The 14,215-nt window shown below is 36.4% G+C and overlaps 2 protein-coding genes across 3 annotated transcripts in view; one reads left to right on the forward strand and one right to left on the reverse strand.

Moving 5' to 3' along the window:
- Atg2 (Autophagy-related 2) overlaps positions 1–14,076 on the reverse strand; it is a 52,844-nt gene extending 38,768 nt beyond the window's left edge. For both annotated transcript variants that reach the window (XM_085947893.1, XM_085947894.1), the window contains exons 1-10: positions 13,780–14,076; positions 12,951–13,119; positions 11,360–11,503; positions 9,180–9,282; positions 5,255–5,803; positions 3,678–3,832; positions 2,317–2,508; positions 2,147–2,235; positions 944–1,131; positions 21–202 (exon numbers count right to left, since the gene is read on the reverse strand). In XM_085947893.1, coding sequence (XP_085804019.1) covers positions 21–202; positions 944–1,131; positions 2,147–2,235; positions 2,317–2,508; positions 3,678–3,832; positions 5,255–5,803; positions 9,180–9,282; positions 11,360–11,503; positions 12,951–13,119; positions 13,780–13,947 — 1,939 coding nt within the window. In that variant the 5' untranslated portion in view covers positions 13,948–14,076. The remainder of the gene's footprint in view (positions 1–20; positions 203–943; positions 1,132–2,146; positions 2,236–2,316; positions 2,509–3,677; positions 3,833–5,254; positions 5,804–9,179; positions 9,283–11,359; positions 11,504–12,950; positions 13,120–13,779) is intronic.
- Positions 1–14,215, forward strand: part of mRpS5 (mitochondrial ribosomal protein S5) — a 344,261-nt gene that overhangs the window by 59,030 nt on the left and 271,016 nt on the right. The gene's annotated exons all lie outside the window — the stretch shown is intronic.

Below are 14,215 nucleotides of genomic sequence, written 5' to 3' on the forward strand. Positions count from 1 at the left end.
GCACAAGAAATAGTTGTAACCTTCTCTGGTGAATATGAGCAGTGGAATGGCTTCGGAAACGGTTTGAGTGGGCTCCTCTGGTCGAGCGGTACGGAGACACTCCCTCAGGTCCACGCGCGCCATCGTTAGCTGCACCGAAAGACTAGAACCTTGACTGTTTGTTTTCTCGCTGCCCTCCAAGACTAAAGGTGCAGCTATCAACCTGGAAACATTATTGAAAATGACAAAAAATAACTCGATTCTGTTTCCTCATATTTATGTATGAATTCAATACATTATCTGGAGTCATATGGCAATGAGTTTTTACAAGCTTATAGTTTTTCACAGAGAAAAACTGGTTATTTAATTTGTGTACACTTCAAGATTAATTTTTGTAAACTTCACTGAGTCCACATGTAATCTAATATGGCCTCAAAGAGTTTGGACTTCTTTCACGGTGCCTGATGGGCATACATTTCCAGAAAACACAATGACTACTCAATGATGCGCTGAAGTATACTTATATAAGCAAAAAACCAACAAAAACATAATTATTATGTAAAACAAATAAAACAACTAAATTACGCAATACAATCATACAAATTAGAATATTAAATACAATATTACAGTAATATCTAATTGACTTGTATTGTAATTTAAATGACATGGAATATAAACGTTTCTCCAAGAGCAGATCTAAACTTTTTAAAGTTTTGGGTATTTTTATCTAAAAAAAAACCCAGAACCAATTGGACCAAAACAATTGAATCTGCAGGGGTCTTTAAAACGGTAATGTTTACAATACATAAAATATTCTTTAATGATATTAATAACGTTTAAAGGACAAGAAAAGATATGGCATCATAATGATACAATATACATCTTTCATACAAAGTCTACAGATTGTTCAGACTCAGCTCCCATCGGTCTTTTTCAACCTTTATATGACGTGGACTTTTAATACCTGAGATGATTACATGCGACGGCAGCATCAAAGGCCTGGCCGGCCGTATCGAAGTCCCTCCCACCATATCCGCTGACTCCGAATAAGCCAACACTCTCAAAGAACGCTTCCGCCGTGCTCTTCATCTGTTTCACGCTGGAAGCTGCTAAGCAGTCACCGCCCAATGACGCTGACAGGGTTAGGATATCCTGGAAATGCAATACATCATCATCGTTGGTCTGTCAATCCAGTGTGAATTTTGGCCACCCAACAGTTTTTTTTAGTGAGAGATGTTTGGTAGTCATTCGCCCAACTTAAAAATAACATGTGAAATTGCCAGACAAAGGATTCGGATCGGTGACCCATGGCTTCAAAAGTGGATATTTCATCACACGAGCACGCAGATGAGAAAGCCTCATGCAGATGAGAAGACGAACAGAGTGTGGGAAGGCCGAAGAATCTAAGAGTCTGTTTGAGGCGGCCAATGTCCAGCCTGAGCTGTAGAACTAGAAAAGAAACTATTTCGGCTGTAACACCATTGGCAAGTTTTGATTACGTAATAGTATACTACACAAATATCTCACTTTACGGCTGCGATTTGTTCACATTTCCATTGCAAAAATCAATTCATTCTTCATCGGGATCAATTGAATATAATATGTTATTATTATTCCTTGTTCCGGATTAGCACAAAAACTTATTTTTCTCGCACTACTCAACTAAGCACGTAATCGAATGACAGTGTACCCAAGCTGGTACGGAAATTGTAATTTTTGAATCGCACTGATTGCACTAGTTTGTACTAAAAAAATTATAGCATATTATATAAAAAATATATATTTACTTGAGCAGTAGACATGTGCAGATACCAGAGACTGTAATCTTTTGACTGTATAAGCGACATGAAAACGGTTCAATTACTATATTGTATACTTGTAGCAGAGACTTTTACATGTCTGAAACAGTCGCGACCACATCAGCATTGTCCGTCGATGACATGGTTCAAGCATAATCTGGCACTGTTCAAGTATACTTGTGAGGCTGTCATGTGCAAGTGTACCGCTCAAGTATCCAGTTGTATCCGTAGTTGATTTCAAGTACATGTTCACAAAAAACCTCAGTGTGACATGTTTGCTTTACAATTTTCAATGTAGGTTCTGTCAATAAACGCGTTCTACATTAAAAACCTTTGTGTGATGTTGAAAAGGGTATCTATACACTTACCTCGTGAAGTAAAATGCAGGCAAATGAGGATATTCGAATGTGAAGCTGAGATACTTCAGCAAATGGATCACCTTCCACCTGAGGAATGGCTGCAAAATAACCAATACATTTTATCGTTTTTCATCGTGACGGTTTTCATCGTGAAGCATACCAAATGAAAGAGTACATACTTCTCTTTCTGCGGGTATTGTAAGGGCTGCCGCTCCTGTGACGAGGTGTGGCAGCGAGGGAGGGCAGGCTGCTGGCGTTAGAGGTGATGCTGCTGCTCATGGAGCCCGATGACGCAAAACTCTCCGCCATGGGAACCTCGTCCCGCTTCCACGCCAGAGGGAGAAACTTGTCATCTTCAGTGTCGCTGTCATCTAACAAAATATAATATTTATATATAGGTCAACTCAATTGAAAAAGATTTTGTTGTTTTTTTTTTTACTGTAAGTATTTATTTATTTAACATTCATGAATATTACAATTTATTAGTTCACCAAACAAAGAATTTGGATTATATAGTAGGAGTCTTATACATTTATATTATGATATTATATGAACTCATTTAACAATGAAGTTTGGTTAAGTAGTTGAACTACATGTACATAATATATCAATTATATAATTATAATATATTTAATATATCAGTTATATTGGCAGTTCTGATTTCCTAACTCAGATGATGACCATATCCATTGAGATTCATACGCCCTGCAAATTGGCAAATAAATCTCGTAGTACAAGTGTGAAGTTGTATTCAAATGAACCTCAATCTGAAATCACTTGTAGCTAACCTAATAGCCAACTTCTACATTTGGGCATACTTGGGCTACTTACAGCCTCAAACCGGTTTGAAATGGCCGTTTTTCATGAGGAAGTGCTATCACACGTAGTTCCATCACTGATAGACTTCTTTTCAACATCAAGTCAGTGTTGCCAACTGAAAGATTCCGCGAAAAATGTATAATGGTATTTTATACTATAATTTTACGCCACATAAGCCAAGAAGGATTCAAAACGAGAAATGTTCTGTGTACGATAGTTTTTTCAAAATACTGTAATTTTTACATCTTTGTATTAAAGCATTACAAAAATATACAACACTGCTTCTCGTGAAAAATTTACAACTATTTGACGTACAACTGTAGACAGTTTGTGCGGTGCGTAACATGCTTTCCATCTAAAACATGCGCAAAACTACTCAGTGTTAAAACCAGAATTAAAAAATTCAACTAACTGGAAGATGAAGTGATCAAATATAGACATAGATTATCCGTAGACCAGGGGGTTTCTTTTTCTTTCACTGTCATGTGTTTAGGCTCCATCTATACATATTCACAATATGACAAACAAAAAATATAAAGGGCAAGTATTACAGTAAACAATACAGAAGTAACAGTGAGGAATCTACCGAATGAGTTCAACAGACCCTATCTTAGGTATTATATCTATATGTTAATGTTCCCACAACAGGGATGGATCATTGAATCTCACATTAAATTTCACACCATTCACATCAAAAAACCCCATGCGATGTCCGGCTCACCTATGTTCGCGGTGCTCCACCCGTGCTTGGCCATGGGATTGGCGGGCAGCCTCTCGGAAGCCATGCCCCCCATGAGTTGCGCCTCCACCCTCTCAAAGTCCATGCGCTGCATCGGCTTCGATTCCATGCCGGGATGTCCTCGGGCCGGAACATTACTACAAACACATCACACATTTACATTATCCTCACTATTAACAAATACAACAGAGAAACCAAACAGTTCAATTCAATTCAAAACAAAATGGAGTTGTAAGAACTAATTGTATTACAACACTTGATGACGATTCCGTAACCCCTTTAGTGTAACTGATTTAAACAAATTAATATTCTGCTCATTAAAAGATAGCAATTGGCGGCCTGTTTTGACATTTCACTGTTCAAGTAATAATAGTTCAATTTATTTGGCTGCACATACAATAATTAGTGCGGTCTGTCCTTTCACAGGTTACATTTGTATTATAATGTGAATGTTTGGTGCTTATACAATCGCATTGTGTAACATTGGTCTTAGGCACTACAGACTGATGATATAGATATAGATGACTATAAATAGAATTTATTAAATTAAAATTTGTACTAATAAAAAGTTATTAGAAATCACGACACTTGACTTGATTCCAGAAGAAAGAATGGTTGATTGAATTATAAACCACATAGTGGCGGCAGTACTGAATAAATAGTAAAAAAAAAAATGGCGGCCAGTTGTTGTTGCTCTTGCTTCACTTACATACTGACAATTATACGCAATACCTATGTAAATTATGAAAATTCATTGTAAAAATAACTTTCTATGCTTGGAACACTAATGAAAGACGTTACATCGCATGGCTGTCATCGGATTCCTGTGACCCAGATCTCAATTATATTATTTATTAAATATTCATTTTCACGTAGAATCAGTCAGTATGTATAATATGATTTCGCAATATTATGAGATAGCGAATCCGCAATTTATTGCATAATCATTTCAACATATTATTTCATAGTGCGCCGGTCAATGAATAGCAGATCATAATTGATTGGACATGTCACTCAATTATAAGTTCTCGTTAAAAATACATCGCACCGAATTGTCATTATATTTTTTATATTGTATTGATTATACACTTGTAATTATTGAAACAGTAAATAAACTCTCGCCTCCTCCATCATCACAAACAACTACTACCGTCTGCAACACCTATCCACCGCTGAAGTGGAATACCTACATATATCAGAGCACAGGGGTGATGCTTATTACTACACCTGAACCTGCAATGTGATATGAATGGTAGCCGATCTAATCAAAAGTTAGTAATCATGCTTAGATATTTATAATAGCTAGGATGCTGTTATAATTTTAGTTAGGTAAAAATAAACACTCTCTATTACAGAATTAAAATTGCAATCAAAATCCTACACACCCATCCATAAAAAGTATATTAAAATATACAGGGTTCGCAGATTATGCAGAATTTGGGAAACATTGGCCAAAATAATACAATGTCTGACATTCAAAAGCATAAACTTTTGTATATTTTTAAACACACGCAGGAAATTATTGAAAAAAATGTATATCGACGACAATGTCAACAAACCTGGTGTCTTCGAGATGCGGCTCGGCCAGCCCGTTAGCCAGCTCGGCGAGCACATGAAACTGTCGAGGGCTAAGGAAGAGGGTGAGTGAACCGAGAGTCAGCTGGAAGTCCACTTTGGGCCCCTGAGCCTCCTCCGATTGCTTCATCTTAAGCCGCACCTCCTGCCTCCCGGCCAGTCGCCCGAACACAATGGGGTGAGGCGCCTCTGAGATATTGCACCCCGCACTTCTGTCGGGGCTCACCCGCTGAGTTATGAACGGGTTTGTCTCCGACGATAAATATAGGCTGGCTTCGTTGCCGGTCTGTCTGGAGTCCAGGTAAGGATCGCTCTCGTCGACGGTTCCGCCGCCGGCTTTCCAGGTGGACTCGGAGAGGAGTACGGAGCGAGCGAAGGTTCTAGCTTTAGATGGAAATTCGTCCGTGTGAAAGGTGACGCCTTCGAAAGTGATCCGTTTTGTAGCAAACGTCGATACGACATATGTCTTGTTTTTTTCAGCCTCCGTTAGCTCTGTTGGAGGATCGGATCCCGCCTCATCTAAGTAGTCAATACTGCAAAAAAATTATCACACATTACATAGAAATTTCGAGAACCGGATTTCTAAGTTTACAATGAAATTGAAAACATTGTAATATTCAATAACTTTTAGTTTTGTAGAAACAGATTTTTCTTTTAACAGTATAACTGCCGCCAGCGTCTTAGCACGCTTTTCTATTCCGAGAACAGAGGGCCGGCCAAGCAAAATACGCGTGCAAAGACGCTTCACTTGAAACGCAATATATCGGCCGTGGTCAATGTTTTGAATAATTCAATCACATTGCCCACACAGCGACATCTCTTAGGATCATGGTGTAATACTCACATTTGACAATTTCTATATTATCATTAACGAAACATCAATTTTAAACAAAGCTTTCTTGGGTTACCGAAACGCGTCGCTAGTAGGGTTGTGCCACGGATCCGATATTTATCAAATCACACGCCGGGATTCCCGTTTACTTATAGTAGATGAAATCAAAATTATGGTTCGCTTATGGATACGAGAAACGGGGAATACTGTGATTCCTGAATATACACTAATACTCAATAGAAGTGACACATCTTGGAATACATACCAGTTGGATATTTGTAGTCGTATTTGATGTATCTAATTCGGTTTCGCGGCTGAAATATTTTCACTTTACAATTCATTTCTTTTATGATAGTTTTATAATAATTACTTTTAAACTTTTTGCATTTTTATTCGTAATTTACGGGTACAATTTCGTAATTTTTAAGCCTTCGTAATCTGTGTTGTGTTGGTAGTTGTTTATTGTCGGGACTTATTTTATTCGCATAGTGTTTAACTTATTTGACTTTTTTGTATTATATCTTTTTATAATAAGTCAAGTTTCTGGGATATTTGAACTTTTTTACATAAGTATAAAATTTTTTATCTTCTTCCTAATCAAAATGGAAGGAACACAAAATACATCAGAAAATGCTGAACAGGCCTCACTGTTGAATCGTATGACAGTAATTTTGATGTAGATTTTGACGAAGAGGATCAAGATATTTTGATTCCCAGTGCATACGAAGCTGCATATTGTAGAATTACTTCTCATACATAATCACGTTCTCATCTCTACTGTGTAAGTATTGTGACAACCCTGACGTTTTGTGGAACATTAAGTTTGATTTATTTAGATAAATGATGGTGTAAATAGATACATTGTGTATTAATTTAGTAGGTTTATATGATATAGTATTAATATAAAGCCAAAAAAAATATATTTACTAAGGTTTATTTTTTCAAAGAAAATCGCGGCCCTCCGTATATGGCCATACTAATACCTCCTGGCATAGAACAGGTTAAAAGCTAGGTCCTAAGTAAAATTGAGACGTTCTGCTGTGACAGTCTCAATTCCGCCTTTACCATGTCACAAAAAATCATTTCAACCTCATGACATGTGCCGCTAAATGAGTAGCTTAGTATAAAAGTTGGACAAACGTCAAATCTGACTAAATTCATGTTTTAATTGATTATGATGCTTTTTTTCAAAAAATCCGTCAAAATTATCAAAAACAGTCGTTTTCATAGATTTTTGGGTTTAAAGTTAGTTAACATGAAAAACGGTCACATTACACACATTTTCGCGAAATTTCTGAAAATGTTCGTATATGGCTTATGTCCCACTTTGATACTATGTACCTATTCAAATGTTAAAATGTAAACATATATATTTATATGCATTTTTCTCAAAACTGTTCAGCATGTACGCGCCTCTACTACCCAGCAATGCATTTATATCAAAATAGAATGACAGATGCGAAAATGTTTAATTAGCCAGGCAACGGCATTTTTAAATTCCGATTGACTAATCATTATTAAACTATTTTTTAATTGACATATGTAATGGTAAAATTATGAAAACTGTACAATGTAATAGTTGCTTTTTATCAGTCATTAATTATTAAAATGGCCCAGTGTCTTCTCGTAATTAAAGATAAACCGTCAGACCCGGTGCAAAGATCGAAAAACTGAAAATGCTCACGAAAGACCATAGTCAACCTCGAACCAGAGACCTTTCGGTTGACAGCTAAATGTGCTAATATTGAGGCCATGGCAAACGTGTTTTTTGAGAACACTCAGTACAGACAACTATTCGATAAGTTGGATAACTTGAATTAGGTACTTCACTTTCATGAAAATTTCAACAATAACAACACAGAAATAGCCAGTTAATCCTTTCGCCGCAGACGGCACACCTGTTGTGCCCCCATTATTTGGCCATTCAATATAATTAGCATGTTATTTAAATGTGGAAAATTAAATAGTAATTAAATCGAAGACAAGCCATAACATAATATTTTTATGTATACAAATATGTCACGAAGAATATGTATTTAACTGATTGAGTAACTTTATGAGTATGCGGCAGGGGGATGTATCTTCCATACAGCGATCGTGAAATTATAGATGGTATGGTCACATAATGACACAAGGTTAGTTCAATGACTAATCAGAGCTCACTCAGAGAACACTCAAGCTGCGAGACTATTTGTCACTGATGTCATGTCAACCTTTTCAAATTTCATGTCAATTCTACATGTCAATTCTACATGATATTTTCAAAACAAAAGCAATCATGCAATATTTTTCAAGTTGACATTGGTGTAAATAAAATAAAATAAAATACTATGTAATAGTGTCAGAATAATATTAATTCGACAGCTGATAAAATAAATTAATGGGTAAGTCTACTTTTATTATATTATTGGCTTGTATGAAAATTCTTTGCAGTCGTGGCATCGAAATAATGATAGTACCAAAACCGATTCACAGTTATATTGGTAATGATTGCTAGCATAGAAACCGGCATTGAAGCAAGCCGTACCAATACACATGCAAATCACTCATGGTGTCACTGTAGAATGATTTATCTATACTAAAGACCAACAACCATGGCCCCCATAAGGGGGGGGGGGGGGCTGACCAGTTAAGTGAGATAAACAGAAACTACAAATTATCTCTTATGGTGGCGACTTTAAAATATGTGGCTGTGCGACGCAATTTGATGAGATATGATTGATATAATTGAATGATAATTCACATGTAGAATTTTATTTTATAATAATGTGTTTCCTGTCTAATAAAAATGGCACCCTTCATTATAACTCGCAGAACTATGGGGTTCGTCGGAATGCCATTTGGGGAACTCTACGATAGAACATCAATCTGCCCTTAACCTTGGCGATAGGTAGGGGGTCCGCCAAGTATCCTGGCGTAAGGGGCCCGCTTCAGGATGTGGGGCCGTGCCAACAAATATAACTTAATTATGACATCATGTGACATCAAATAATTAACAGTAATATGTCTGACAGAATAGTATAGAAAGTTTAGGGGATAAATCGAATAGTTAAGTTAAAAAATGGCAGTTTGCTTACTTTTTAATGTGTATTTCCAGCGCAACTCCGGTTGAACTATCTTTCGGAACGTGCTCCATTCTTATTGTCGTGTTGGAGAACCTCACTTTCACTCTGCACAGAACTGAAATATACATTTTGATAGTTTGCAAGTGTGTGCACAGAGCATAGTGAAGGATTGTAGCGCATACAGGAATATGGCACCTCAATCTCATGATAAGAATGGCTTTATTGCGTTCAAAAGTACTTGACGCATCCCTACAATCAAAAACCTGATAATATTTTCATCTTTCTAATGGTTTTATGTTATTTTTAATTAATTTTTGACACTACTGCAGACCATGAGGCCCAGTCGCAGTGGTGTAGATAATCAAACAGTAGAGGGATAGTAGTATTAGTAGTGAAACAATGACAGAAACACCCAGGCTTGTGAAAATTACAAATATATGTTATGACCTCACCAGGATCGACCCTGGGAACCCCATTATGAAAAAAGAAATGCCTAACACATTTAGTGCGGCATGCACAATCTAAGATTTCGATCCTAAGGATAAGTCGCCGAAAAGCATGACTTAACTATAGACAATCCTGAGTATAGAGTTAAGGAATCCTTAACCATAGACTACTTTTGTTATGAATACGCCCCTTTCTGTATTACCATTTACCACTGACAGCTGCTGTCAAAATAAATTCGCATGTCTATAAAACAGTCTATACACTCAAATTCATTTTACAATGTATCTCAATATGGATATTGATAGTGTTAATTTGTTTGGCATGAACTTGCAGAATATTATTTAACTTTTATACGCCAGCCCGCAGAAATACAAGATGCCAGATGATAGAATGACACTTGACGCTAGTGTTACAATGTTAAAAAAATATTTTGCGGTGCCTGTGGAATCACGTATAATGACTGATAACGGAAACATAAGAGTATTATAATTAAATATTAATATGTATTTATAGTTATTGCATTAATTATAAAGTGCAGTTGTCATATTTTTGTCATCGTTTAACAATTATAAAATAATTTACCTAAACTATAGGAAAGAGAATTTTTAAATATGGTATTATTTTCAATAGAAAAAATGAACGTGATCTTAACTAAGGACAATGTTTCTGCATAGTGTTTTCTGCTAAGGAAATTTTAGTTATGACAAATGTTTTTGCATTACGCTCTTAATTCATTCCCTAGTTGGTCAAATGCACACATAAATTAAATCATCCCGATACAATATATGTGACTTTATAAAACTTTGTAACAAAATTTAATTACATATTATTTATTTTGTAAAAGGCTTACATGTGAACAATGGGCATTTGTTTAATAATACTGAAAATGTTGGTTTGATGTTCTCCAATAGTGCAATATGAAGGTTTGGTTTGGATTATAGAAATGTATTGTAATGCTTAGCTATTAAATAAAATATTATTTCACAACTGAACTTTATATTGTGTTGGATAAAGTTACATATATGAAAAAAATAAACAAATTTCCAGTGTCCACTGAACCCATGACATTGACTATATTATATTTTTTTTGATGATACCTCACACAGGCATTTATGTACTACCAAACGCTACTAATGCATCGGTCGCTGTGCTCAATAAATTGGGATACTAGGTTTTTATTCCCAGATTTTTGTTGAATTTAGTATTGTTATATTGTATCAGATGTCAATTAATTGCCCTCGAGAAATGATCGGAAGGTGTTCGGACTGACTTGCATACCCCACTTTGTAAACCAGTGCATTATGCACATTTAAAATTCTGCTATCAAGTTTGTAAATTAAATCATGGTAATGATATTACTGACATGATTTATAGTCGGCATCAAGAATAATCAAAATTTTTGATTTTTTTTCATTTAATACACAATTTTTATTTTTTAAAAGTATCAATTTTGTTTTTAACCATTCTTCTGATATGACACGGGTATTGATACTTTCTTTCGATACGATACTGATGTCAAATATCGATGGATGGACATAAAAACTCTCGCGGACAAATATCATTCGATCCTGATAATAATTGTAGGAGTCAATACTTATCTTCCAATACGATATATTATGGAACTGGGGCATCTAATTAAAATGTTAATCTACCATTCTTTTCTGTTTCACTTCCTTATTTATTTACGCTTTGACACACAACTGTGAATATTTGAATGGCAGCGAACAGTGTCACCGGATACTTACTGGAGTCAATGGTGTGCGCGAAGAGTTCGATGCCTTCGACGGGCTGCGGTGCGGCGGGGCCGTCACCCTCCTGCTTGAGGCATTCGGCGGCCAGCTGCATGGAAGACGTCATCGAAGACCACATCGACTCCAGCATCGACGTGGCTAAACACAACAAATGACTACATACTATGTGCAAATCACCTATTTTTTCAAACTTACTTGTATACTTATTACTTATGGGTAAAAATTAATGACACACCTTCTCTGTATACTTTGACTGTTACTTATTAGACATTTCGAAGTTACAGTAAGTCCATTAGAACAGTACTTCCCCACCTTTTACATGTTACGACAGACACCCTGTTCAAATTGTAAATTTTTCAAAACACATTGAAAACTACGTACTTACCAGTGGCAAAAGGTGATGGAGCTGTGATAAGTAAATGAAAAAAAAGTCCTACGAGAGCCATATTTACGTGACTTAAATTTATACATATTTAGTTTCATCGTCAGTATTTTACTGAAGATAAAATATTATATTCAACTAAAAAAAAGTAATGCCCAACTGCGATTCGAACTTGGGCTAAAAATATCTACGGTTCAATAGTTGAGCTTCTTAACCAAAAGACCGTTCGAATCCGGCATACGTAAATTAATGAATACATACAAAAATCACAATAAAAAAGATCAAATTTTACAAAATTAAAAAGTACACTAGATTGATCAACATAATATTATGATTTCATAGACTTCTATTCACACATACGATCCAATATTTCTGGTAAAAACGACAAGCTAAAATAAAAAAATACCTACAGCATCAGGCCACAAAATATTATGATACTGATTTTGATATTGTTTCGGTGTTATTTTACAAAATGTATGTGTACATAATTATGTTTTATGTGCGTGAATTACTCGAAATTCATCGGAGCCTGCCTTGTTAGACATTTCATTGTATTAGGTTATGCGATAGCTGGACACTTCAGTTGGGCAAGGCGACAATCAATTTATAATACATATCTACAGACAGATGTCGTTGGTAGTAAGCAAATTATATTATATTCGTAGAATATAATATAATTTTGCAACTCAAACATATAACCGTGTGAGATATCCCCTAAAAAAGACACTGTACACGAACATTTCACACACGGTTATACGTCTGAGTTGTGCAAGACACCGCTTCCCACTACGCTCTTGCACTAACGAGCGACATCTCTCGCATAACGAGTGACGCGGAAGAGCTTATGGAGTTGAATCGTGTTTCACAGCAAGAAGTTGTGAAGAGTTTATCAGTGGATGAGGAGGAGGTAGCAATGCAACAATCATCTGGCGCAATAAGAGAAATGCTGAAGAGAAATACACATTCATTTTCTACGGCTTGTGGCATGCTTCCGGTTAAATAAGAGTCTAATATGGAGTCTACAATCTACAATCTTTATCAATGTAAATTAATGATGAACACTTTTTCTTTTAAGGTTCTTCGGTTATATTTTGTTGATTATCGGAACCCACCTTACATGGCATCATAAACCGAAACAATCAAGGGCCCCGTCTCCACGCCTTCACATATATACCGAAATATTATCCTCCGATGATATCTTACCACTCTCCGATCTCTGCTTTGGTTGGATGGTAATCGATAGTCCATTGACCTGAACGAAGGAGTCGTCGGTGAGCAGGGTGCTCCACGGGATGGACACATTCATCTCCTGCACAAAGCCATCCACAAACTCCAGGGGCCAACCCTGGGCCTCGCCCAATTCATTGAGAGCCTAAGATAAAAAAACAACAGTTTTTTATTGCTTAAAGCCGCGTTGACACGGTCCAAGTACCATCCAAGTACACTTGGATCGAGTGCCATCCAAGTGACGGCTTCATACTATGTATTCCCATCCAAGTGCACTCGTATGAGACATCTTCATACTAATTATTCCTATCCAAGCTACTTGGACCGCGTCCTACTCATCCAAGTTAACTTGGATAGGAATAAATAGTATGAAGCTGTCACTTGGATGAGACATCTTCATACTAATTATTCCTATCCAAGCCACTTGGACCGCGTCCTACTCATCCAAGTTAACTTGGATAGGAATAAATAGTATGGTGCTGTCACTTGGTTGAGACACTTGGACCGTGTCAACGCGGCTTTTGTTGCAACTTATGAAGGAAACTGCACTGGTGAAGGAAAGAAAGCCTTCTTTTAAAAGTAAAAACTGATTGTTATTGGTCATAAAGGTACAATTTACAGTAATATTATCAATTGAAATAGACCTTTGTTATGTTGTTATGACCCGATGACACGTTGTTTATTAAATTCACAGTCACATTTTATGCAAACATTAATCACGTTAACCGGATTGAATAATTAAAAAATTATACCGGAAGAAAAAGGCTTAAGCCACTACGGTTGGTCTTGAATTTCAATCATATACCTCACAGTCAAGGGTGACATCGCTCACAGTTCCTGTTCCATTGTACAAATCCACACTCAGTTGGTCCAAGGTAAGTTTTTCCTCCAAAAACTGCCCCAGATATCTCTGGAGAAGATATCTGCATGCTCTCTTTTTAATGTTCTCCGACCAAGGGACATACCAAGGCATTTTGAACGATTTTTATACACGTGTTGTGAACAATATTACGCCGCAATTTTAAATTATCTGTCGCGGCGTCGGGCACGAGTCTGCGTTCATGGCTATCCGCTATTGTTTTTGTGTTCGACGGAAGACGGAACGGAATATAAACACTCACAGCTGATAATAACAAAGAAACCGACAGCTGTCAATCTTTCTATGCTGCTTTATCGTAACGTACGTGATTTTTCATAAATTCGCAACACGGAGGTTTTGATTGTTGTATAATCGTATATTC

The sequence above is a fragment of the Rhyacophila brunnea genome, unplaced genomic scaffold (assembly GCF_057557595.1).
Source record: "Rhyacophila brunnea isolate RB1 unplaced genomic scaffold, BYU_Rbru_1.0 scaffold_20, whole genome shotgun sequence".
NCBI lineage: Eukaryota > Metazoa > Arthropoda > Insecta > Trichoptera > Rhyacophilidae > Rhyacophila > Rhyacophila brunnea.